The 26,452-nt window shown below is 35.4% G+C and overlaps 1 protein-coding gene across 5 annotated transcripts in view; it reads left to right on the top strand.

Moving 5' to 3' along the window:
• TNRC6C (trinucleotide repeat containing adaptor 6C) overlaps positions 1–26,452 on the top strand; it is a 171,185-nt gene that overhangs the window by 37,194 nt on the left and 107,539 nt on the right. For 2 of the 5 annotated variants that reach the window (XM_027850100.1, XM_027850099.1), the window contains exon 3: positions 441–767. Coding sequence is in view for 3 of the 5 variants with exons in the window: in XM_027850096.1 (XP_027705897.1) it covers positions 19,340–19,364 (25 nt within the window). In the remaining 2 variants the exon portion in view is untranslated. Of the gene's footprint in view, positions 1–440; positions 768–19,226; positions 19,365–26,452 lie in introns of those variants that run through there. The other 3 variants (XM_027850098.1, XM_027850097.1, XM_027850096.1) reach the window with 2 other exon arrangements.

Here is a 26,452-nt window from a genome sequence, read left to right as displayed (position 1 = left end):
ACCAGAAACAATAATGTTATAATCTAAATGTGGTGGCCCCTCTATCATTAATATAGAAAAGAATTTGTTATAAAACTGCACATATCTTTTCCATTTTTCATCCATTTGTTGACTTTTCATTTCTGTCTTTAGATGGTCTCAGAATGATTTTGCTTAATTGGTTTTCTGACCAAACTTCTTTAAACTTCTAATTAAACTTTTGCAAACTTGTTTTTCATGATCATTGCATTAGAATTCTTTAAAGCTGAAAGATACTTAAGAGATAAGCTAGTCTAAGCCCCTCATTTTACTGAAGAAACTAGTGGCAAGAATGGAATTGCAGTCAAGAAACCTGGGTACAAGTTCATGACTGTTTCCACTATATTATAATAGTAATTGTTTCTCATTTTTTCATGAGATCATATTTAAATTTAGGGCTTTTTTTGTTTCATTCCTTGTAGTGCCAGAACCTACTAAGACCAGTTCAAGCCAGCCCCAACCTGCTGGTATCAGTACCAGTACTTCCACCAGCACTATCACCAATAGCAGCAATGGCAAACGTGCATCTGCCAATGGCCAGCAGCCAGCTGCGTCCCGTTACCTGCCTCGTGAGGTGCCTCCACGTTTCCGCCAGCAAGAACAGAAGCAGCTATTAAAAAGAGGTCAGCCATTACCTCCTGGGACTCTTACCACTGTAAGCCCAGCACAAGGTACTGGACAAGCAGGGGCAAGTCCTCCTCCTCTAACAGGAGCAGGTGGACAGCATCATCCAAGTAAACTTCAATCAGGTAAGTTTTTTATATAACAGAACATTCTGATAATTTCAGATGAGCCTTTATACTTTTTGCCGCATAATGTAATAAATAAACATAATATTTTGTATTATGTGAGTCTTGGAAAATTGTATAAACATTGTTTTTCTGTTTACTCGAATGATAATTTCAGCTTATCTTCACTTTTTATTTACCTTCAATTAGCTATGGCTAAATGTTTGAGTTTTTATACTTTTTATTCTATGCCTCCACGCCCCACTAAAATACTTAACTACAAACCATAATCTCATTGTAATTTATATACTCTATAAATTGAATTAAGTAGTAGAAATATAATGTGACCTACATTAGCCTTAGTTTACAAAGTAAACAAGAAACTGAATAAAGAAATTAACAGCTGTGTTTTTTTATGGTGTCGACAATATGATAGCAATAGTTAAGTCTAATAGGCCCTGAATTTTAAGTATGTTGATAGCTTAGTAGTCACACAGAAACGTGGAAGAAATTTTTTTTGTCATATCTCATGTAAGATTTCTTTAAATTTGTGTTTCAAATGAGAAACAGAAGTCTTAAGGCAATCATATTTTAGCTGTGCAAAAGATATTTTAAATTATTTTTAAAATTAATTAATTTCCAATAAACTTTAAAACATGTTTTGGCGTTTTAATGTCTATTAACCAAAGAAAAAAATATACTTGTTCCTGACCAAGTTAAACTTTTAAATAATTTGTATAGTAAGGAACTTGGGTTTTTTTCCATTTTTACTTCAGTAGTCTATATATTCAGAGCAATATAGAAATTATTGACTAGCAGTCAGTAGTTTTGTTGTAAAATTTTGCATATTCATTTTAGGACCTATAAAGAATTTTGTTAGTTACTGGGCTTATAGAAAAAAATAAATTTATTAGCATTCAGTTCAGCATTTATCAAGTACTGACTATATGCAGTGTACTGTGCTAGGCTCTGGGAATATATGAAATTATCTAGTCCTTCCTGTCCTTGATAAGCAAGTATGTACACTGTAATAAATAACTATGATACAGGTTATAAGTTCAAATAGAGTGGCATAAAAAATTCAAGATGAGACAAACTGTGGTGGGTTAATGGAAAACTTTTTAGATGTGACACGAGTTGGGTCTTGAAGGGAGGAAAGTAGATGGAGGGAAAAGACCTTTTAACCCCCACCAAAGCAAATGCTAAGAATGGTAGAGCAAAAGTTAGGGTGGTCTTTAGTCCATTTTGGCTAAAACATCCAGTGTGTCCAATAGGAGTAATATTTGATAAGCCTGGAAAGGTAGGTTCAAGCCAGATTGTGGGAGTCCTTGAATGCCAGACTAAAGAATTTGCATTTTATGTAGTAAGCAGTGAGGATCCCACAGAAGTTCTTAGGACAAGGAATTGATGTCACTGTACTTTGAATTACTCAGGTGGTAACGCTAAGGTTGGCTTTGGAAATAGAGAAAGGCTGAAAGTGGAGAGATCAGTTAGAATGCTGTCATAGAAGTCAAGGGGAAAGAAGTTGAGAGCCTAAACACAGAGGCAGTACCACTTCTTTGGTTTTCTAAAATAATAGTAGTTAATGAGAAGATACAAAGTGATTCGTTTTTTTCCCTACAGTCTTCTAATGCAAGCTTATTTTCATCAAGCTTATGAATGTATATGCTGTGCTCAATCTAAAGTAATTGTCATGTTTTTCCTTGTCATTTGTTCCCTTTGCATAGGCCTTAAATGTGAGGCACACTGATAAAGACATTAATCTTTACACCTAAATCCTGCTCCTTGTTTGCTTTTTTCCCCCTAGTATATCCTACCAATCAGTTAGTAGGCATTTATTTAGCAAGGACAATCTGCCAGGCACTGTGCTGGAGATTCAAAGAAAAAGGAAAAACGGTCTCTGCCATCAGAGATAAATTGAAAAAAAAATTTAAACAAGTATGGAGACAGCCAATGAAAAGGCATAGAGATGGAATATCATGTGAGGCAAGCAGAAAGTAGGCCAATGTAGTTAAACTTTAGGTTGTGTGGAGGAGAAATCATGTGGAAAAAGACTAGAAAAATAGGAAAGAGCCAGAATGTGAAAAGCTTTAAATGCCAAACAAAGTTTATTTGCTCTTATACATAAGAGAAAGTTAATAGAGTGGATGTCATGGACGTGTCTATGCTATAGGAAAACTATTTTGGTAGCTGAGTGGAGAATGGATTGGCATGAGTTGGGACAAGGTAGGGAGTACAGTTAGAGGATTGTTAAAAGAGTCTATCCAAGAGGTAATGAGGGCCTGAACTAGAATAATAGCCTTATAAAAAGTAGAAAGGTTCCACTAAAGACTTTGATCAACAGAAGAGAAGGAAAACAAATCAATGGTCATGCAATTAAAAACTAAAAGAGCAACAAATCAACAAATTCAACTAAACACAAAAATAGCGATCTTGAAAATAAAGGAGAGAGAAAAATGAAAACAAAAAGCCCATTTACTTGATAAAACCAATAAAGCAAATAAACCATTAACTGATATAATTTAAAAAGAGGAAAACCAAATTACCAATATCAAAAATGAAAAAAGGTGAATTTAAAACAGAGGAAAAAGAAATAAAGAAAGCAATTTGAATAACCCCGTCTCAAAAAAAGGAATAATTCGCTAAGAGGATGGGAGTGTGGGGGTAGGTGAGGGACCAAGATCAGATGGATATAGAAGAAAATTCTATCAAATGTACAAAGAAAAATTGATTCCGTTATTACATGCTTTTTTAAAAAAAAATAGGAAAAAAAACAATTCAACAAATTCCTTCTATCAAATATTGTCAGTACCTAAAAGAGGAAGAGCCAAAGCAGAAAAAGAATAAAATAGACCCATTTCACTAATGAATGTCAAGGAAAAATAATGAATAACTATTAACAAAATTAATATAAGAACATGTTTTTAAATTACCCACTATGTTCTGGTTGAATTTATACCAAGAGCACAAGAATGAGTCAATATTAAAAAAATTATAAAATAGACCACATTGATAACCAAAACTGTTAAAAATGACAATTATCAATATATGCAGAAAGATTTTTCAAAAATACAATGGTCATTTTACATATTTCTTAAACATGAAAAACCCTAAGAATGGACTTTTCCTTACTATGGTAAATGGTGTCTCTTTAACACCAAAAGCATATATTGTCTATAATGGAGATGTATACTGGAGTCCTTTCTACTAAGAACAGGACTGAAGCAAGAATGGCCATTGTCACCCCATCTTGTATATTTCTCAAAATGCTAAAATAGCCAGAAAAAGAAATATAAATTGAGAGAATAAGTTAGATAAAGAGCAAAATAGTCACATCATTTTTATAGTTTACTTACAGAACCATGGGGATTTAACTAAAGATAATTGAAACAACTTGTGATTTACTTAAGGTAATAAGATTTTTTCAGTCTGTATACAAAAAAAAACCAAAACCAGGAAGTGATAGAAAAGGGAATTCCATTCAAAAAAATTATAGAATGTGTAAAGTATTTGGAAGTCTACCTATGAAGACACCCAGAAGAGTCATATAAATACTGCTACAAATCACTCTTTACAGAAATAAAGACAGACAAATATTTGGAAGTATTAATTTTTCATGTTTGGGCTGTGCCTATACTCCACAGAGCTACCAAATCAATATTTCTAGAACTCCAGTCACTCCTACTTGGTTTAAGGATAACAAACTTCTCTGTTTAGCTTTTAAAGCCTTTCACAGTCTGGCTCCAACCCAGTTTTCCCTCATAAACTCTGTATTGCAGCAACAGCCATCTTGCTGTTATCTATACACAGTATTCTGTCTTTATTCTCCATAGCTTTGCACAGGCTGTTTCCCATTTGAGAGGCAGCTGGTTGTGCAGAGTAGTGGGCCTGGAGTCAGGAAGACCTGAAATCAAATCCAGCCTCAGACACATAATGGCTGTGAGACCCTAGGCAAATTACTTAACCTCTGTTTGCCCCAGCTTCTTCAACTTTAAAATGGGGATAATAGCTTCTACCTTACAGGTCATTGCTATGAGGATCAATAATATTTGCAAAAAGCACAGTGTCTGGCACATAGTGGGTATAATATAAATGCTTATCATTCCCATTCCTACTTTCATGCCTGTAATACACTGTCTTTTCACTTACACCTTGTAGAATCCCTAACTTCTGGAAAACTCAGTTCAAGTATTACTTCCTACAATAAGCCTGTACTGATCCCCCAGATACTAGTGTCCTTTTCCTGAAAATTACCAAAAATTTATCTAAATATCTTAAACCTACAACTAAATTATAAACTCCTTTGAAAACCACTTATCCCCAGATTCTTTTAATTGAGAAAGAGTTCTGTATTATTGGTTTAATGATTTCCAGGAATGAGCTACTTAAAAATATTTGAAACTTAAGTGCATTTTACTCAGTTACGTAGACAAGTCTCAAGTTATGGATGTGCAAGGATCACTTAATTTTAAACTTATGTTAAATTAAACATAGCAGTTTTAAATTTTCATTCTCATTTCATTGTTCCTTAGATAATAAGCAAAGAATTGCTCATCAAAGAAATGGATTTCTAAGTCATTGAAGTCCAGTGATGAGACAAAAGTCAAGATTGATGAAGAATTATTCACCTTTAAAGATAGCTGTATTTGAAGATAATTTGAATTATCTACAAATATTGCCTACATAATCATTCACATTGAAAGTTTGCATTTTTCTGATTACTTTATTAAAAATCTTTTAAAACTCTACATCTTTTAAAAGTAGGTCTATTGAAATTTGGCTCCATAAATTAGTGTCTCTTCCTGTTTTTTGGTTTAATGATTCCTGTTTTTTGTTCAAATAATGCTTATATCATCACTGAAGGTGATGTTATAAAGAAAGATGATGTTTAAGAATTATAGTGTGTGCTTATATTTTTTTTCTGTTTCCCAAAATATGATTAAAATTGCTGGAAGATAACTAGGCAGAGGTCCTAGAGTAGAAAATACATGGACTGAACTGGATAAAAATCAAATATGTAACTAAAGAAGCAGGTTTCTCCTGTTAGATTAGCATTTTAAAGAGTGATAATAAGTCATGTCAATGTCATTTGTTTTTCATTTTAGGCTGCTCTTAAATTTTGTGGAGAACCTTGAACTGGCATAAAAACATAAACAGCCATTTCAAAACTGTGACTTGGGATCCATTAGGAGTCTTTATCCCTTTTTTCATCCCTGACTTGTCATTTGTACTCCTCTTATATAGGGGATCTTCATCAAAGACTGGTGAATGAATGAAGAGGAGAAAATGTAAGAAGTAATTATTTGGGGCAGTTAGGTGGCGCAGTGGATAGAGAGCTGGCCCTGGAGTCAGGAGGACCTGAGTTCAAATTTGGCCTCAGACACTTGACACTTCCTAGCTGTGTGACCCTGGGCAAGTCACTTAACCCCAATTGCCTCACCCAAAAAAAAAAAAGAAAGAAACAAAAAGAAATAATTATATCAATGGTAGCAATAATATGTAAATCATTCAAGAATGTAATGCTGTTTACTCAACTCTGCACAGATTCTATTCAAATACAGTAATTACATAGCATCCTTGAATGTAGTTTTCAGTAGAATATTAGTAGAGTTTAATAGTTTCTAGTCACACTTAAGTAGTTTGTTTTGGATTTAACACATTTATCTTGAAAACTGAAAAAAATAAAATAAAAAGATATCTTTGATTCCCATTTATCCTAAGCTACAGGGATAGGAATAAGACCTGTGATTTTATTCATATAGGGTGAGAAAACTCCCTCTACTAATGCCAGGAGGTACCTTCTTTGCAATTTATAGTATTGGAAAATTGCCTAGAGCACTGAGAGGTTAAGTAACTTGCCTAGAGTCACACAGCCATTATGTGTCAGAGGTGGGACTTGAACACAAGTTTTCCTGGCGTTAATACCCTCTACTTTCAACACTTTCAGCCTGTTATGTCACATGACCCCAAATCATACCATAGTAATTTGATTAGTTAGCAGTATTGTTTAAATATTCAATAAAATATTTGTCAGAAAAGAAAGTTATTGTTAATCTTCTCCCTTGAATAAATACATTTTTTAGTATTCACATAGAGTACCTTAACTTTTATCTTTAAAAGTAAAATGTAATTTTCTAGGAAAAGAGATGCCTACTTCATTCTTTGACATTAAAGAAATACATGTTAAAACATAAAAATCAATTTTGTCTATAAAAAAATGGAGTAAACTTCATATGACAATCCATCTTGTATCTGTATTATTGCACAGGCTATTTCCCAGGGAGCTGAGAAAGAACACTATTTTTGTATCAATATTAAGAATATTGGTTTATAGTTGTTGTTTTTTTAATTTTGTGTCTCCCTGGTGTACACTTCATAAAATTAAGAATTTATCTGTGCTAAGCTTCCCCCCCCCCAAAAAAACCCTCTCAGATTTAAATTCACTCCAATGAAGACAGCCAAAAGTAAGGAACACATGGCTGTTGTCCCACCAAAAGTGAAGAAAAAAACTAATGTAAAATCAAAGTACTCTAAAACCTTTATATTGCAGTTGTTTAGACAATATTGGCTCAATGTTATTGGTACTTCATTTTATTTCTGACAAGGTGGTAGTTGTATATTCACCTCCAGTTTTTCTAGTTTGTGAAAAGCTGGTCTGTGTTTGAGCTTACCTGGGAAGAAGTCAATCTGTTTAATAAAAATGCATTCCAGTATCATGGAAATTATCATTCATAAGGTCCAAACAAACATAAAGTTTTCCAAATACTCTTATTTACAAATGACTATGTAGTTAATTCAACAAGCCCTAGTATTTGGGGGGGGGGGTGTGAAGCAATTGGGATTAAGTGACTTACCCAGAGTCACACAGCTAATGAGTGTTATGTGTCTGAGGCCTGATTTGAACTCAGGTCCTCCAGGGCCAGTGCTCTATCCACTGCGCCACCTAGCTGTCTCAAGCCTTAGTATTCTACACCTCCTCAGAAAAACCTCTATCAATACCAAGGATGAGTCTAACCATCTATACTGAAAAAGCAAAATAGATGAAAAATATAAACCAGACCATGGCCCAGAGCTAAACTAGATATGCAGCCTGTTGAATTAGACCACCAAATACATGTATCTTGGATGGGTTCTGCAGAAAGATAGTAAACTGATCTCAGAATAGAATAAAAGTGTTGGTATCTCCTCTTACGCACTGTGACGAAATGTTTTATGGAGCAGCTAGATGTTACAGTGGATAAAGCACTGGGCTTGGAATCAGGAGGACTTCATCCTCCTTCATGAGTTCAAATCCAGCCTCAGACACTTGGTAAGCTATGTGGCCCTGGGCAAGTCACTTAACCCTGTTTGCCTTAGTTTCCTCATCTATGAAATGAGAGGGGAAAGGAAATGGCAAGTCAGTCTAGTATCTTTGCCAGATGGGGTCATGATTCAACAACAACAGACAACAACATGTTTTACAGCTTTCTACACTTTTTTTCTTGGGAAATTCATCCTTATGACTTAATCTCTCAACCTAACAACTTGCAAATCTGGGGTAATGTAGTGTGATGAAAAGAATGATAGAAATCAAGTTCTGTACTGGATTCTAGTCTCCTCTCTGCATTCGTCACCTACTTATTCTATTTGAGCATCAACTTCATCTATAAAATGAAGGAATTAGATTATTCCTCTAAATGGATTAAATTTTCCCTTTCAGTTTTATGATTCTTTGAGCTCTAGTTCCATTTCTCTGCCTTTTGGATATTTTAATTTTACTTTCTCATTGTAACTATAACCTACCCAGTTCTAAATTCCACTTAAATTATTAGAGTGTCAACAAAAGTATAGAGGCAGGAAAGTATAGAATGTTTTCAGAGAATGAGTAGTACAGTTTTACTATATCATAGACTCATAGATATAATGCTGAATGGGGAACTTGGCCACTTAGTTCAATATCCTCATTTTACAAATGAGGAAACTGAGACCAAGAGAAATTAATGACTTCCTCAAAGTCATATAATAAGCAGCAGAGCCAGGATTTGAGTTCAGTTGCACTGGCTCAAAATCCATTATGCCATTATCATAGAATTGTGAAGGGAAGTGCTAGAAAGGAAAATGAAGGCTAGATTGTCTAGGGCCTAGATTACCAGGCCAAAGAATCTGGACTTTTTAATTCTATAAAATGTAAAGTTTGGTGTGGAAGTGGGCAGAGTGATGCATAGTAGTTAATTGATAGAGTTAGAGGAAGATTAGTCTGACTATAGAATATTGGATAGATGGGGGCTGGAAGGTATTAGTTAGGAAGGCATTGGAGTAGTTCATGCAAAATGTAATAAAAAACTAGAGTTGTAGTACTAGTTCTTGGAAAGAGATAGATATGACAGGTCAGAGGTTGAATTGACAGGATTTTGCAACAGGTTGGATATGAGTTAACAAAAACTGAGAAGTTGCATTCTTAGATGACTAAGAGAATGGTAACAAGCAGAAATAGCAAACAGGAGGAAGAATGTGTTTCAAGGGGAAAAAAATTTTTTTTTCAGTTTCAGACATAGAAGCATAAAATCTTAGCATTGGAAGGAACCTGAGACATCTAGCATCATGCTGATTTTACAGAATTAGGAACTGAGGCTCAGAGGGGGATATTGTTTACATAAGTTGCAGATAAGATATTCAAGTCTGGTATTTGGAATTTTGAGGCTCTGAGGATTTAGAGAAAGGAAAGTTACAGTAATATGGAGACATAGTCACCTCCTTCAAAGTGGAGAGAGAAATCTGTGCCACTGAGGCAGAGAATGTAGTAAGAAGAAAAGAAATCCAATAACAATAACAATAAGAATAGCTAACATTTATATAGTGCTTCCTTTGTGCCAAGCACTGTGCTAAGTGCTTAACAAATATTATCTTATTTGATCCTCACAGCAACTCTGCAAGGTAGGTATTATTATAATCCCCATTTTACAGATGAAAAAACTGGGCAAACAGAGGTTAGGCAACTTGCCCAGAGTCATATAGCTAGTAAGTGTCTGAGGCAGTATTTGAACTTAGGTTTTCTTGACTTCAGGCCCTGCACTATCCACTGTGCCACCTAGCACCCCCAGAAGGAAAAAGCCAATAAAAGAAACTTGGGAAATGCTTATATTTGGGAGTGAGGATAGGGAGGGGAGCCAACTAAGAAATACTAGTCAAAGGAAGCAAATCCAGAGAGAACAATGTTGTGGATGGATGGATGGATGGATGACTGAATAAATGCATAAAAGAATGAATGAGTAAAAAAAAAAAAAAGTCAAGTTCTTACTAAATACTAAACACTATGCTATACTTGGGGATACAGATTTTAACAAGCAAGACAGTTCTTGCTGTCAAGGAGCTCACATTCTAATAGGAGGAGACTACACATTTATGTGGCTTCAGCTGCAAGTCACATACAAAGACCCAGTGGTCCTTAGAGTAGTGTTGCATGTCATGTAACATGATTTCCATTGATAAATATCATTTCCATTTTTAATGTTAATCATTTGACAATGCCAAAGACTTTGGTGCTGAAAACTTTCTTTAATGAATCTACAGTAGCTAAGACTGCTAATGAAGGCAGGGGCTTACAGTACCTGCAAAGGAATTTGCTGTTCACATCTTCACAGGAGTTACCTCCCTTTACAATGGCTGCAAGGGCTGGGCTGGAACCAGGTCTAGTAGTCTCAGTGCTGCTCTTCACAGGGCTCTTGGGCTTGATTACCTTATGCATGGCAGTTGATACAAAGTTGGTGGTTTTGAAGGTAGACTCCTTTTCCAGGAGGGTTTATTCCTTCGTGGATGACTATAATTCCTGGAGGTCCTGGGCTCAAGGTCCTGGATTGTCCCCACCAAGACCTAAGGGAAAGGATTGGTCAAGATAGTGGCCTTGGTATGTAATAGGGTTTTTGACTGACCTAGTACATACTTGCCTTGCTTCTCTACCCTTACTAACGTACCTGCCTAATTGGCAGTTTATTGGTATTTTTTCAAGGAGGAAGATAAGATTGTCATTTTAGAGTTAAAGGGACATTGAAGGTCATCTAGTCTTAACACCCTCATTTTATAATTTAGGACCCGAGGCCCAAAGAAATGGATTGACTTTCCCAAAGTAACACAAAGGCCTGGACTTCTGGATACTTCAAGTCAAGTGCTAACTCTTTCTGAATGTGCCCAGTCATTCATCATAGAATGGGACTACAGTGCCAACTATAAGTTCCCCAAAGGGAAAGAATCCCCTAACACAGACACTAGTCCTTACACTTCCATATTTGGAATGAAATGTCATAGAAGCTGACACCACCATCCCAGCATCAATACCTTAGTCATTACTGGACTGGGAATGATGAGGGCTCTTTTGCTTGGCTAAACAGCATGATTCAGTTTCCATTTGCTGAAGCAAAAAGTACTCCCTCATTTTATAGATGAAAATACTTGTAAGTATCAGAGGTGGGATTTGAACCAAGATCATCTGACTGTAAGGTTAGTGCTTCTGCATACCCATATTTTGACCACAATTTATTAAGTCCAGCCCTTCCAGTCTAAGATCATAGATTTAGAGCTAGAAGGAGCTCTAGCAATCATCTAATCCAATCCCCTTATTTTGTGTATTAGAAAACTGAAATCCAGAGAAGTTCTGGGACTTGCCCCTGGTCACTTAGTAAATAAGAGATCTGGGATTCAACTCCACATCATAGAATGTGAGTATTTTCAGAAGGCAGTATTCAGTGGCCATCTAGTCCAACCCATACCTGAAAGAAATCCCTGCTGTAACATATCTGTAAAGTGGTCATCCAGCCTCTGCTGAAAGACTTACAAAGAGGGAAACTTAACAGTTCCTCAGATAACCCATTTCACTCTTTAACATTAGTAGTTGTGAGGAAGATTTTTTTGTTTGTTTGTTTTTTGTTTTTTTCCTGACAGGTAACCAAACGGGAGTATTAGATTCTATAGAAGTCAAGGAAGATAGAGACTGAGAAAAGATAGTGATCTTTGCGAGAGTAATTTTATTAGGTATGGAGTGGAAAATAGATTGTAAGATATTTAGAAATGAGCAAGAAGAGATAAAGGCAAATGAATGTAGACGTTTTTGTGAGATTCAGCTATCAATCAACATTTATTAAGTGCTTTTTATTGTGCCAAGTACTCTACTAGGTGCTTTGATTAGGAAGACAAAAAAGAAACATTCCCTACTCAAACGTGTGTTTTATCGGGAGAGACAACATGTATAAACATATAAACAACACATATAAACAAATTAAATACAAGATAATTAGAGGGGGAGAAACAAAAAGGTGGGAGGATTTGGAAATGCCTCATGTAGAAGATGATGATGCTTCAGCTGGTCTTTGAGCCCAGGAGAAAAGAATGTATTCCCCGCAATGGGGGATAGCCTGTTCAAAGATACAGAAATGGAAACTGGAGTATTGTATATGAGGGACAGTGAGGACAATTTGATTGAACCACAGAAATGATGAAAGGGAATAATGTGTAATGAATCTTGAAAGCTGTATTGGATTGGAGCCAGTTTACAAAGGGCTTGAATGGTTGTACCTTTGATAGGGCATAGGGAAGCTCAAAGGAAGTATGGATTCTGTGGGAAACAGGAATTAGGAAAGATGTGAGATAGATAATTGGGAGGGTATCAGATAACAGGAAGAGTTGTGTCTGTGTATATATTTAAGATGGCAAAAAGTGACAAATATTCCTGCCAGCCTTTAAGGCCCTATATCGTCTGATTCCAGTCTAGCCTTTCTGCTCCTGAAAATACAAATCTATCTCTTTACTGTAGCAGAACCAGTGCCATACCTGTTCTTTCCTTCACTGTTTCCCCAAACTGTAATTCTTTCTCTTCTTTTCCCAGTCTTCAAACCCATATATTGCTTGTCAGTTTTACTGAATTAGTCTGATCACTGCAGCTTGTAAGCATCTTGAAATGCTGTCTTATAGTTCTTAAACTTCTCAGCACCTAAGACAATGCTAGGCATGTAGCAGGCACTTGATAAATACTTGTTTAGTTAAGTAAAGACAAGTTTATCTGTCTTGACTCCACCAAAAACTTTCCTTACTAAGCCACAGATTAGATGCTAAGGAATGGAGAGCAGTTTGAACAGATAAGAACCTAAAGCAAAATTATAAATTCACATTTACTTAATGTCTTGGTAATCTTAAAAGACTTAAAAGTTCAGTGGAAAGAGTACTGAATTTGGAACCTGAGACCCGATTTTGAATCATAGATCTGCCACTCACTGCTTACTTGGATTGCACTTATACCCTTAATGTCTCTGGACTTCAAATTCAGCATGTCCAAAACAGAACTCAGTATCTTTCCTCTAACACCTGCCCTTCTCACACTAAACTTTTCTATTTCTGATAAGGACACTTCCACATTCCATATTTATAATCTTCATGAGGCATAGTAGGTGGCACAGTAGATAGAACATTGGGTCTGTAGTCAGGAAAACCTGAGTTCAAATCCAGCCTTAGACATTTAACTAGCTATGTGACCCTGGGAAAGTCACTTAATCTGTGCTCAGTTTCTTCAACTATAAGAAGAAATGATAATAATAGCTACCTATCTCCCAGGGTTTTTGTGATGATCAAGCAGGATATTTGTCAAGGGCTTTGCAAAGTGCCTAGCTCTTAATAGGCACTTAATAAATGCTTGTTCCCTTCCTTCCTTCCTTCCTCATCACGTACTTACTTAGTTGCTAACTTTTGCCACTTATACCTCCCACAACATCTCTGACATCTTTCTATATCCCCTTCTCATTACTCTCATGGCCACCACCTAAATTCAGGTCCTCATCACATCTCAACTGAACTATTGCAGTGGCCTCCTAATTGATCTCCCTGCCTCAAGTCTCTTGTCATGCCATTTCATCCTCCACTCAGCTGCTAAAGTGAGTTTCCTTACTCATAGATATGTCATTCCCCCTACTCAAATTCTACTAGCTCTCTATCTAGAATAAAATAGAAACTCTATTATTTGGCATTCAAAGCTCTTTTACAACTTGGCCCCAGCTTATCCTTCCAGCCTTACTATACACTAATACCCTTTATGTAGTCTATGGTTTTGCCCAACTGACCTTTTCTCTGTTCCTCAGTTCCTGTATACAGCTTTCCTGTCACTGTGTCTGGCACTGACTGTCCTCCATGCTTGGACTTGTAATCTCCTTCATAGAATCTCTCACTTCCTTCAAGACCCATCTCAAGCACCACCTTCTAACATAAGTGCTTTCTGATTTCCTACCCCACTCAAATGCTAGTGCATTCCACTCTTTATAAATAAATATTTTGTATTTATTTGGTTTTATTCTACTTATCCTTATATATGTGTATGTGTGTCACTTGATAAAATGTAAGCTTCTTGAGAATGGGGACGATTTCCTTTTTTTGGGGGGGGGGGTCATATCCATAGTGCCTAGCCCAGTGCCTGGCACATAATAGGTGCTTAATAAATATTTGTTGAGTAATTGATCTATAAAATGAAAGAGTTAGATCAGATGGCTTGTAATATCACTTCTAAAAATCTCTGATCCTACAGTCTGCCTAATGTGGACTCACTTCCTTTTTGTAAAGTAGGATTTCTTAGGAAAAAATTACTAAATTAGCCATAACATTTTGTTACCACATTATGGCCTGTTCTCTTAATACACTGTTATATTTTAAATTGGTCTTCCCAAGACAGGAAGTGTTCTCTAAACTTTATTTTACACATTGCAGGTCAATAGATGAATTCACATTCAGGTCAAATTATTTTAATGTGAATTTTAAGGTACTGTCCAGAAAGTTGAACTGAAATTTTGTGTCAGCTATTGCTTGAAGTAGGTAAGCCATCAGCTGGAACTTGGACGTCTTTCAGTTATACAGGAATTTATATTTATTGTAACAGAATTTGACACATGCTGTATTTTCAAGTTGATCATATAAAATACAATTACATTTTTATATCTAATTTTTCTAGCTGTTGAAGCTTATGGGTTAACAGAATGAAGAATGGATTAACCAAGCAGGGGACAGATGATTGACTTATCCCTAAGAAACTGGCAGTAGACTGTTTCTAGTGAGTTGAATGAAATTCAGAGTTGTCATGTGACCAGGAAGGATAATCTCTTGAAGCTGTTTCACTTCAACTGCTTTTTCTGTCTGCTCTTTACCCAGGAGTTACTGTACATAGATCCTCCTTATCTAGGTTCTGGTGTCCTTAAAGGGCACTCACTAAACACTGTAGCCACTTTATATCATTGGATTGATATTCTTTAGGAGTAGATCTGAGTTCTTCGGCGATGTAATAGCCTTAGATGAAATTAGGACACTTGTAGGAAGGATTATGTTTAATATAAGTTTAGGGGAATTGCAACTTCCTTTTTCCTGGTTTGAAAAAGTTGTACAGCATAAGTCAGCCAAGAATAATATTACTTATGTTTAAAATATTTAAAAGTTCAAATGTTGGTTTATGTTAAATGTTTAAAAGTTCGCATCTCCCCACATCGGGAGTGCTTCACTGTCTACCCTAAAGTGGAGTCCTGTGTGTCCCATTTGTAGAAAACTTTTAGTTGCATATATAGTTTTCTGAGAGAATTACACGTTTGTAGATCATAATATAACAATTGCTTACATATATATGTTGCACTTAAAGACGTTTTCTTTGCAACAACCCTGTGTAGTAGATAATGCAAGTAATATTATCACCCCTTTTATTAGGGCTGTTTACTCATGGTTGCAGGAAATGGGGTGGGATTTAAACTCATCTCATAACTCTAGGTCCAACATTCTTATCTGCCTATCTGTGAAGATTATGGTGGAAAAACATTCAGACTTAAATAGGCTACAGCATATTACAAGCAGTGATTTGCACAAAAAAAAGTATTATAAAAAATATTATCCAGGAAATATATGATCAGAAATGAAAATGGGCCAATAATGAATTAAAAGCAATGGATAATAAGTGATGGACAGCTTGAATGCTGATGGTTCCTATAGAATGATAAAATACCAAGAAAAGACCTCCATTCTTTGGGGTAAATCCTATACAGAGAATTGGAATTAATCAAGCACACTTCTAAAGTATTTGTGAATCTAAGTTTTTGCTGTTAATTTGCATATCAAGTACATCAAAATCTAATAACTTTAAGTCTTCCTAAAGAGCCTTTTTTTTTATAATCCCTCAAAAGAAATACAAAAAACAGTATTATGATCATATTTTTTTTCATTCTGTTCTCCTGGGCTGTCTGTTCACCCAGTTCCCCACCTCAAGCATTTAATTATAGTACAATTATTTAGTGTACTTTGACATCAGTACTCTTATTTATACATGCCAAAATATAGTTTGTACTTATTTGACCATGATAATATTACACACATTTGATTCAACCTGATCTTTTTGTTCCAAGGCATGAACACCATATATTTCCTCACTCTGAATAGTTGTTTGATTTTTACTGAATTGAATTGTCTTTTTAGGTTTAATATTTGTGGGATTTGTTATTCTTTAATATAGCATTATTTCCCTATTAAATTCAGTACAATTTGTGTGTCTTCATTATGTTCTTCACTGTATTTGGCATTTAGAAAAATCCAGGTGTATGAAATAATCCAGTAATTATGTTTGCATCTAATTTAGCACACATGCTGCATAGAGCTGTCACTTTTTTTATTTCTTGATTTCCCACGTATTTTTTTTTTCAAATTTTCCACTTAATGACCATCATCTTCCCATATATCTTAGGAATATTTAACAGGGACAGGAAATGCAAAATTGAGTTGGGACAAAAACAAATCTTCATTTCCTTTATAGGTTATCATACTGTTAAATTCTGTTTGTTATAATATGAGGGAAAAATTGGCTAGAGAATATGAGAATAAATATTCAGTAAGCTTATTATATGCTTCAGAGACATTGAGAAGCAACAGACGTTTTGGTCTTATTCTTTACTTCACAAAAATCCTGAATTAGATTATTTCTCTCATTTTTTTTGAATGGTTTTAAATTCTACTATCACTGGCTTTTCAAATATTGGCAACATTTGTCAGAACTTTTGAGCACCATTTTGCTGAAATAGCTTTGTTGATTTTATGATGATAGTGAAAATAACAATGTTGTTTTCAGGATTTATGTCCAGATTTTAAGGTTCAATAAAATTTATGCTAAAGTGAAATTTTGATAATAGTGTAAAACAGTCTTGCCTAATAGGTCACCAATTTGACAAAATTATTTTTAGGCCATTAAGAATGATTAAAGTAGTAGCTTTTTCACTATAGAGATTACTTAATGGCATGCAGGAATTTTTTTTTAAGTACAGACAAATCTTCTAGTAAGAGGTTGCTCATCATAGTAGATGGGGAATCAAAAGATGCTTGATTTTAATTTCTGCTTTATCACATCCAGTTCTGAGATTTAATAGGCATATTGGCTGACTGGAAAACATTCAGGAGAAAGTTACTAAGGATGGTAGGGGTTCTGTAAATCGTATCATAAAAACAGTTGAGGGAACTGGGGATGTTAATAATAGCAGCTGGCATTTTGCATAATACTTTATGGTTTATAAAACTTTTGCATACATTCTTATATTCTGTCCTCTACTCAACCCTCTGTGACTGGAAAGCCCCAACATAACTTTCCAGCTTAATTATACATTACACCTTTTCCACTGCTCTGTAGTCTAGACTTCGTGCTATTCTTCACTGTCTGTTATCCATATCTGGGATTTACCCTATCCTCATATCTGCCTTTTAATGGCCATTGTTTCTTTGAAATATCAGGTACAAGCACTACTTCTTTAAGAGGCCTTTCCTGATTCCCCTGCCCCCTTCAGTTACTAGTACCCTCCCCCTCAAAAAAATTATCTGGTAATTTTTTTGTGTTATAAGCACATGTTGTTTCCATTAATGAATTGTAAACTCCTTGAGAATAGGAGCTCTTTCATTTTTTTCCTTTGTATCCCTGGCTTCTGTTATAAATCTGGCACGTAGTAGGCACATAAATGCGGTTTAATTGATTATCCCCATTTTATAGATGAGAAGACTGAGTCTTAGGGAAATTAAGTGATGTGCCCAATATCACACAGGTAGTAAGTGACACAACTGGGATTTGCCCCAGGTCTTAAGATACCAAATCCACTCTCTTTTACACTGTAGCACAACTGCTTCTATGGTTTCACAAGGAGACTGAAGCATGGTAGATGTATTACCAAGTATTTGTTATAGACCTGCTATGAATGAATGGATGAATTCAGCCCAGAGAGAGGGTCAAATGAGCAGAGTGATTACAGCTGAGAGACTAATTAGATTTATTAAACGTAATTTCAGAGTACAGAACTACTGCCAATAGGTAGAAGTTATGAAGAGGTATATCTCCCCTCACTATAAAAATGAACTTTCTAACAATTGTTGGAAGGAATTGTCAAATATGATCTCCCAAAGTAAGGAGGTCTCCTTCACTGGATATATTCAAACAGAGGCTGGAATATTCATCTGTTAGTTATCTTTTACAGTAGTTCCCAACTTTAGGAGGGTGATTAGAATAGATTACCTATAACGTTCAATGTATACATTTTAAAACCGACCATCTTTCTGGAAACTAAAGAAGTATTTTTATTAGTAAATTTAAAATTTGCCTTACAACAAAATAATAGTTGAGAAAGGGCACTTGGCCTCTGTGTTGATTCCCATAGACCCTAGTGTACCCATATTAAAAGGATTGTCTGAATTAGCATGCTGTTACCGTATAAATGCAATGAATCATGCCACTGTTGAGATCCAGAAAATGTCATTCTGTCATAGTGTTTGCTATTCAAACAATGTCTTCACAAATCTGCAGTATAACTCCTCCAGTTTGCGATTTTTAAAGATTTGTTTTTCTTTTATTTTTTTCTGTGATAAGAAAGAAATATATCATTTGGGGTGGCCATTCTGTACATTTATAAACAGGCTTTGATTAATTTGCACTCATGTTCACTGCTTAGATCTTTCTGGAGGAAGAAACAAAGATATAATTAAGAAGTTGGTGACTTACCAGTTTGTACATAGGGCTCATTTAGAATATTACCACCAGTGATAGTATGCCAAATATCTAGGGTCATTTGGAGAAAGAGGAAGAGAAAAGGATATAGATGTATAGAAAGAGTCTGTGAAGGAGGCAGGAATTTATTTGAATGCAGCCAGTTGCCAGTATGTGGTTGTTGTTTTGGCTGACTTTCAAAAAACAGAAGAAAAACAGTTACAGTGTTAATTGTAGTTGGGTCCTAAAGTGAAAATGTTTTTGACAGTTGGAAGAATTTAAAGAGTAAGGAAGATCGGTTTAGTGTCAGCTGTGATTAGATAATCAAAGCTTTAAAATCTCATCTGTTGCTAATATAACCTAGCACTGAATAATATGGGGGTAACTCCATGTTACAGAAAGGGCATATCCCAATCACTATAGCTAAAGCCCGAATGAGCTTGCAGGTTGTCTGAGAACACGCTTGCACTGAGAGATTTTTTTGGCAGCCCTACAGGATGAGGCTCATGCTGTACAAAGCCGACATATTGAAGCGGAGAGCCCAGGCGAACATAGATGCAGACGTAGAGGCAGCTCTGCACACAATGTAGCGTCTCCTAGGATGGTTGGGCGACACCTTTCTTCAGGTATTTCATTACCCATCAGCCCCTATTAGAGCAGGAAAACGTTACACAGCAAAAAATTAGTAAATAGCATGTGCGTCTGTTAAATCAGTTTATTACATAACACTTTAGGAGCTGCAGTAGCATGGCATCCTAAGCTCTTGGCTGCGATTCAGATTTGATAAAATGGCGTCTTAGCAAAAAGAGCTGCTTGCTTAAAGATATGCTACACTGAGCAGAAAAATGAAAATATTATCTACTGCTGTTTTGTCTGTGGCTTATTATTAGTGTTTGTGAAAGTCTCCCTTATAATGTAGCAAGCTCTATCTATCCCTTTTACCCTCCCTCACCCATTTTTATTTTATGAGTGCTTAAAGATTCCTAACCTAGAAAACAAGCTCATTTTAATACATTTTCAAAGAAACCCCAGGATTATGGGTTTATTCTTTTGGATACTTTGGGGTTTTTTTTTCCCATTAAGACACTTAGTTGTGTATTTCATAACTACTTGCATTTAAATTAGTTGATAGTTTAAACATTTGTGTGGTCTGTGTCCCAATGATGGAATTTTGAATGCAAAATACTTTGTGTATCTTTACAGCCATTAATTATGATGAGCTGGCATGTTTAATTCTTTTAAAGTGAAGCCAGTTCTAATATTAATAATGTCCCTCAATACAAATAGCATTTAAATCATAGGATCATCATGTGACATTTTAAAACATTATTAAACATATTCTAGCCTGGAGTATTTGAATTATTTCTCCTGTGTAGGCTATAATGTTTTGTTCTTTCAAAAACAATTGATGGAGAGATAAAAAAAATCAAGTAATTGTCCATTTTGGTACCAGTTAAATATTCAGCATACCTATTGTCCTATTCAGAGTAAATATTGCTGGATAAGTTAAATCCATTATACTTAATCAGATAACTACTGAAAATTTTGTTTACTATATCTGTTAGTACTCTATTAAACATTTTTAATTAGAAAAATTGTCATGTTTTAACATTTCGTGAACAATTATGAGCACAGTCAAAATTCAAATTAATTTGAATTTAAATCACTTTGAAATTATATTTTATTGTATTGTCTGATTTTAGAACAAATCATTGAATAGTAGGAGGAAAAAATATAACAGCTTTCCTTTCTGGTTTTTTCAACAGTAATTTAGAAGTAAATTTGAAATTTTATGAGGAAAAATGATCTTGTAGATATGAAGACTATTAGATAATCTCTTTAGCAAAATACATTTTGTATATATAAATATTCATATTCTAAAGCAACTGTGATTTGCACAATATGTAGATCTCCCTGCCTTCTTAGATCTTGAATTTAGTATATACTTTGCTAATATAAATGTATGGTCAAAGAAATCAGCATCATTTTACACATCTTTTTATTTTATTTTCTCATTCCTTTAGATTTATTTTTTTTCACTCCATCTATAAATCAATGATATGATAAAGGAAATTTGACTTCTATTTTAAAAATATTGGAACTTCAGCATTTATTTCAAATTATGAAATATTACATAGTTGGTTAGAATAGTAATATGGTACTGAGTAGCAACTGGTTTCACCAAGAAGAATCTAATAAAAAAAAATACTGTAGTTGAACTTCGTTGTAGATCTTATATTTTGAAACTATAAATATAAATATATACATGCGTATATAAAGTGCTAACTTTTTGCTTTCTGTTTTCAAGTATTTTGAAAGCTTTTCCTGTTTTAGGCCCATTTTCTCCTTTTAGCTACTCTGGTTTTACACCTAAAGAGTATTTTGGGCAGAGTGGGGATGTAACTTATTTTTCAAGTTCTTAGCAGGAAAAGGAAGTACCTTTTAGTGGAATAAAAATAGGGAAAGAAGGAAGGAGAGAACCTCAGATAACTGAAGGAAGGACTGGAGTTATAATTGAATTGGGAGGTTGAATGAACTAGCTAAACACAAAGGGAAGAAAGATAATACGGGATTTAGCATTTCATGAAGAGAGAAAAATTGCTTGAATGAATGGAAGGAAAAACATTTTTTAAATGTTTACTTTATGTCAAGCACACAAGTGCTGGAGATATAATACAAAAGCAAAGATAGCGTCTGCCAATATGGAGATTATATTCTGGTTAAAGGAAAGAGAAAACATAATGGGAAGTGGTAGCCAGGGAGAGGGGTGTTTTAGTTTGGAAAGTTACTAGGATATTGAGTAGAGCCATAGAGGAGTAAATTGATACACTATTTCCAAGACAGGAGTTGATTTGTTTAAGGCTCTAAAATTGGAAAGGAGATGGCCAGAAAACAGGAATACCAGGAATCAGCATGAGGACTGGTGAGGAGGAGAAGTTGGGGGAGTTAAGTGAAATGTGGCCCCAAGCCTAAATATAGTAGGTGACTGAGGAAAGAAGTGTTCCAGCCATGAAAGGGTTAAGTCATCCAAAAGCCTTGTTTGAAATTGTGGCAGTAAAGGAGATTGCCAAGGGAAAATAATATCAAGAGAAAAAACTATCAGGTACAGAACCTTGGAAGATCTTGAGAGGTCTGGAAGGAAGGAAACAAATATGCTTTATGTGCTAGGCACTGTGCTAAGCACTTTACAAATATTATATCATTGAATCCTTACAACAACCCTGGGAGGTAGATGCTTTACTTACCCCATTTTACAACAGCAACAGTAACTATAATAATTGCCAACATTTATGTAGCACTTACTATGTCGAGCACTGTCCTAAGTGCTTTACAATTATTATCTCATTTGATCCTCAAAACACTGGGAGTTAAGTGCTTTTATTATCACCATTTTATAGTTGAGGAAACTGAGGCAGATGTCAGTTAAGTGATTTGCCCAGGGTCAAACAGCTAATAAGTGTTTAAGGCTATATTTGAACTTGGGTCTTCCTAACTGCAGGCCCATTGTATCATCTGACTGTGTTCTAACAGTAAAGAGGCAATAAAGAAGACAGTAAAAGTGCAATTAGAGGAGAACCATGAGAATACAGTCTCTCCAATTCAAGAAAGGAGAACAACACACAGAAAGGGATTGGGAGAGTGGTGGGGCAACAGATTCAAAAGCTATAGGAAGAGCAAGGAGAATTAGGACTGAAAAAAGTTCATTAGATTTGGTAATTTACGTCATTGGTTTTTAGTTGAATGATGGAAAAAGAAGTCAGATCTTAAGTGGTTAAGGAGAAAATAAATAGTGAGGAAATGAAAATATCCTCTTTGTATATAAGTATGCCTGGTTTTTTTTTTTTTCCAAAAGTTTCATAGAAGGTATTAAGAATCACAGTTTTTTAGCAAGTTCCTTGTCCAGTGACCCAACTAGTCAACATATTCCTAGGAAAACTTGAATCATGTAAGCATTGGTATTCTTACTGTAAGTGAACTCAGAAAATAAAAGAAAGTTGCAGCTGAATTAAGAGAGGTTAACAGGTTCTCTTTGAGGAGGTATACATTAAAACAGGTCCAACTGCCCTACTTTAAATAATCTCTGACCCTGTAATGGAACATTAATATAGGAACAGATGTCAACATCAACAATCACCATTTCTTCTGGAAATTTAACCAATGTAAGACAATCACCACAGTGTGGAGAGCAAAAGAACTTCATACTGCCTTGGTTACCAAACCCTGATCTTTTTTCACTTTGGAGGAAGAGGCAGCCACCAATAGCAGTGGTTTAGGATATAAAGTCATTACAAATTACACAGAGAAGGGAGTAGATGATTATGAGTAGTATTTCCCATGAAGCATCCAGAAGTAATTAAGGGAAAAAATTAATTTGCATAAAGCTTGGTGTGAGACCAAATTAAGCACTTGAGCACTTAAGGATACAACTGAAAGGACAACAAATGGGGAAAATGGAAGATATTTATTAAGACTTTGATAAGCTATATTCTCCATCAATGTCAGTAGAACTACCAATATGATATCTTCATTGTGCTTCATAATGATGTAGAGAGAGAACTGGTTCAAAACTAAAACAAAAAGATTAGAACAGCTAGCCTAGACCAAATATGCACAAGTGAGGTCCATCCTAGAGCTGACAATTTTGAGGGCACTGGGGGATTCATTCTTAAGGTATCTGAAAAGGCTGGAAACTGAATGGTTAGTAAATATCAGGAACAGTATTATTAGAGTGAAAAAAAAACAGGTCGTAGTGAGGACATCAGTAAATACCAGTCCTTATGCCCTCTATCCCATTTTTACAAAGTCTTCAAAAAATGTCCTACAACCAGTGTCATAGACTTGTATTCTGTAGCTTTGTATCAAGGACATCCTTGATTAAAGCATAGGCAGAGAACAGCTAAGGTTTTTTTTTTAATTGATTTAGTAAAGCAAAAAGCATCCCTAATGGATCCCCAACAAGATGTTTCCTGTGCATGTTTTAAGATCATACAAGATTCCTTGAAAGATGTAACAACAGAGATAGTATTGCTTAAGTACTCTTATTAATATCAATCCGAGCATGAGAGAGATGTGCTTGCCAAAGATGTCATTGCAAAGTTCAAATAGATAAAGAATTCTCTATTCCTCCAGTTGTTTCTGTTTGTGAATGACTTTGTGCTAATTGCATCAAACTTCAGAACACTGAAGAACCTAATAAATTATGATCCCCAGTCACTCAAGAGTTCAGCATAGACATCTGGTAAGACACAGAGAGAGTGGTGTGAGCCGGAGCATCAAAAAAGAGCTTCAGACCAAATGAAATCAATAAATCCAAAAAGAAGCTACAGTTAGTGTCTTTATTCAGCCCAGGTTTGCACAAAGGCACAGCCTAAAGCCTTTTGGAAAGGAAAGGGTTCATCCAGAAAGACCAGAGCCAGTGCAGAGGTCCGAGGCTGGAGTGCACCAGTGAGGAAGCCCCAGGGCAGCCAGACACTAAGAGCTACAGCTCTCACCCAAGACATGGAGGTGGGAGCTAGTGAATCTTAAACAGAAAAAGATAGATAGACCCTGACACCCTAGGGGCACTAAAATTTTGCAACATGCTGACAGCTGAGAACCCTGAATAACATAGTACTCTGTACTCAGAGAAGATAGGCAGACCTAAAACTTGTCAGCATTGAGTGGAGACACCAATAGAAGTGAAAACCTATTAGCGAGACCCCAGATAAGGATTAGAACCAAACAGAGTCCCCAACATTTTTTATACCAAGTCCCATTTCAAGAAGTAGGAGTAAACAAGAGACATACAGTAAGTCAGTTTCATGAATCCAAGGATATCCAAGACAAAAGCCCAGAAGAAAAGAATAACTATAACTGTAGTCCAATAAAAGAAGAGCTTGGCCAGAAGCTCTATAATATATCATGGAAGAAATGAAGCAAGAAATTTTGGGGGATATTAATAAAAAGAGGGGTATAGAGTAGGTCTGCACAACCTGCCCCCACTTACAGTCCCCTGACTGCTTGCTGCATGCCAAAGGATTTCAGGCAGCCTGTGAAAAATATAGAGGAAAACATCCTTTGGATGTAAAGGAAATCCTTTGGCAGTCTGCAAGTGGCCTGTGGGCAGTAAGCCGCGTGCAGGCTGCAGGTTGTGCAGGCCTAGTCAAGAGGAAAGAATAGAAAGGATAATAAATAGCTTAATATAAAAGATATGCTAAATCTTACCCAAGTAAGGAACTCCCTGAAAATTAAAATGTATCAAACATTAATCAATGACTTCATGAGACAACAAGAGATAGTAGAACGAAAATCTGAAGGAAAAAGAAAAGAAAAGAAAATGTAAGTCATTTACTATCAGAAAACAACTGACCTGGGGGACAGGAATGGGGGGAGGAGAGGGAGAGAAGATGGATGATAGATGATTTTTTGGTAAGACTCCCTGAAAATCATGACAAAGCAAAAAACGTCCCAGACATCCTGTTCCAATAAATCATTTTTTAAAACTGCCCAGATCTGTTAGAACCAATGTAGGGCAAAGTAAAAATAGAAGAAATCTAACAATTGCCTACCAACAAACTCCAAATTGAAAATATCCCAGGAATGTCATAGCCAAAATCCAGGACTTCCAAATGAAGGAAAAAATATCACAGGCATCCAGAAAGAAAGAGTTAATGTACCAAGGAACCACAGCCAGGATTACATAAGACCAGGCAGTTACTATTTTAAAGGAGAGGAGATACTGGAATTCAGTATTGGAAAAACAAACAAAAATAAAGGCTTTCAACTGAGAATGACTTGTTCTATAAAACTGAGTATAATCCTATACAGGAAAAGGGGGGGGCGGGTTTTGAAGGGATCGTTAATCAAAGAGAGGATTTCAGACATTCTTGTTTTTTTAATTTTTTTTTTTAATTTTTTAAAATTTATTTTGATTTATGAACAATCACTTCCATAAGCTTTTGAGTTTACAATTTTTCTCCTCCTCCCTCCCCTACTCTCCCCAAACTTCAGACACTCTTGATGAAAATACTCAGGCTGAATAGAAACTTTAAAACACAAACATAGGTGTGTCAGTAGAGTTTTAAATTGGTCTGGTCATTCTGGAAAGCAATTTGGAGTTATGCCTATGTATACCTTTTGACCCGTTGCACCCAATATTAGGCTTGTAACAAAAAAATCAAAGAGGAAAAAGACTATATGCAAAAACTATTTATAGCAGCTCCTTTTGTAGTAATAAAGAATGAGAAATGAGTGAGATCCCTATCAATTGGAGAATGGCTAAACAAATTATGGTGTAGGAGTGTAATGCAATTATTAGTATGCTATAAGAAATTATGAAAGTGAGAGATTCAAAGTAACATAGGTACATTGTATTAACTGATGCAAAGCAAAGTGAGTAGAAACAGGAGAATAATTTATACAATAACTACATTATAAAGAACAACTTTGAAAAAACTTAAGAACGCGAAATCAGTACAATGACATTTCAGATGCCGCAAGATTGATAGAGGTGATGAGCATGAGATACAGCATGAGATTTACGCTTTCATAGGCCAATTTATGGGTTTATTTTACTTGACTATTCTTATTTGTAATAGAGGAAGGGTTTTTTAATGGGGGGCAGGAATGGGGGTGATTATGATGTCAAAAATAAAGGGAAGAAAAGAGGGTTATTAAATCATTTTTTTAACAGTAGAGAAAAACAGTGACAAGCAGTTAGGTTTTAACTTACATG

Source organism: Vombatus ursinus, unplaced genomic scaffold, assembly GCF_900497805.2.
Source record: "Vombatus ursinus unplaced genomic scaffold, bare-nosed wombat genome assembly UNPS02008996.1, whole genome shotgun sequence".
In the NCBI taxonomy this organism is placed as follows: Eukaryota; Metazoa; Chordata; class Mammalia; order Diprotodontia; family Vombatidae; genus Vombatus; species Vombatus ursinus.
The sequence above is the reverse complement of the archived record's forward strand: the minus strand, read 5'-3'. Positions and strand labels throughout refer to the sequence as shown.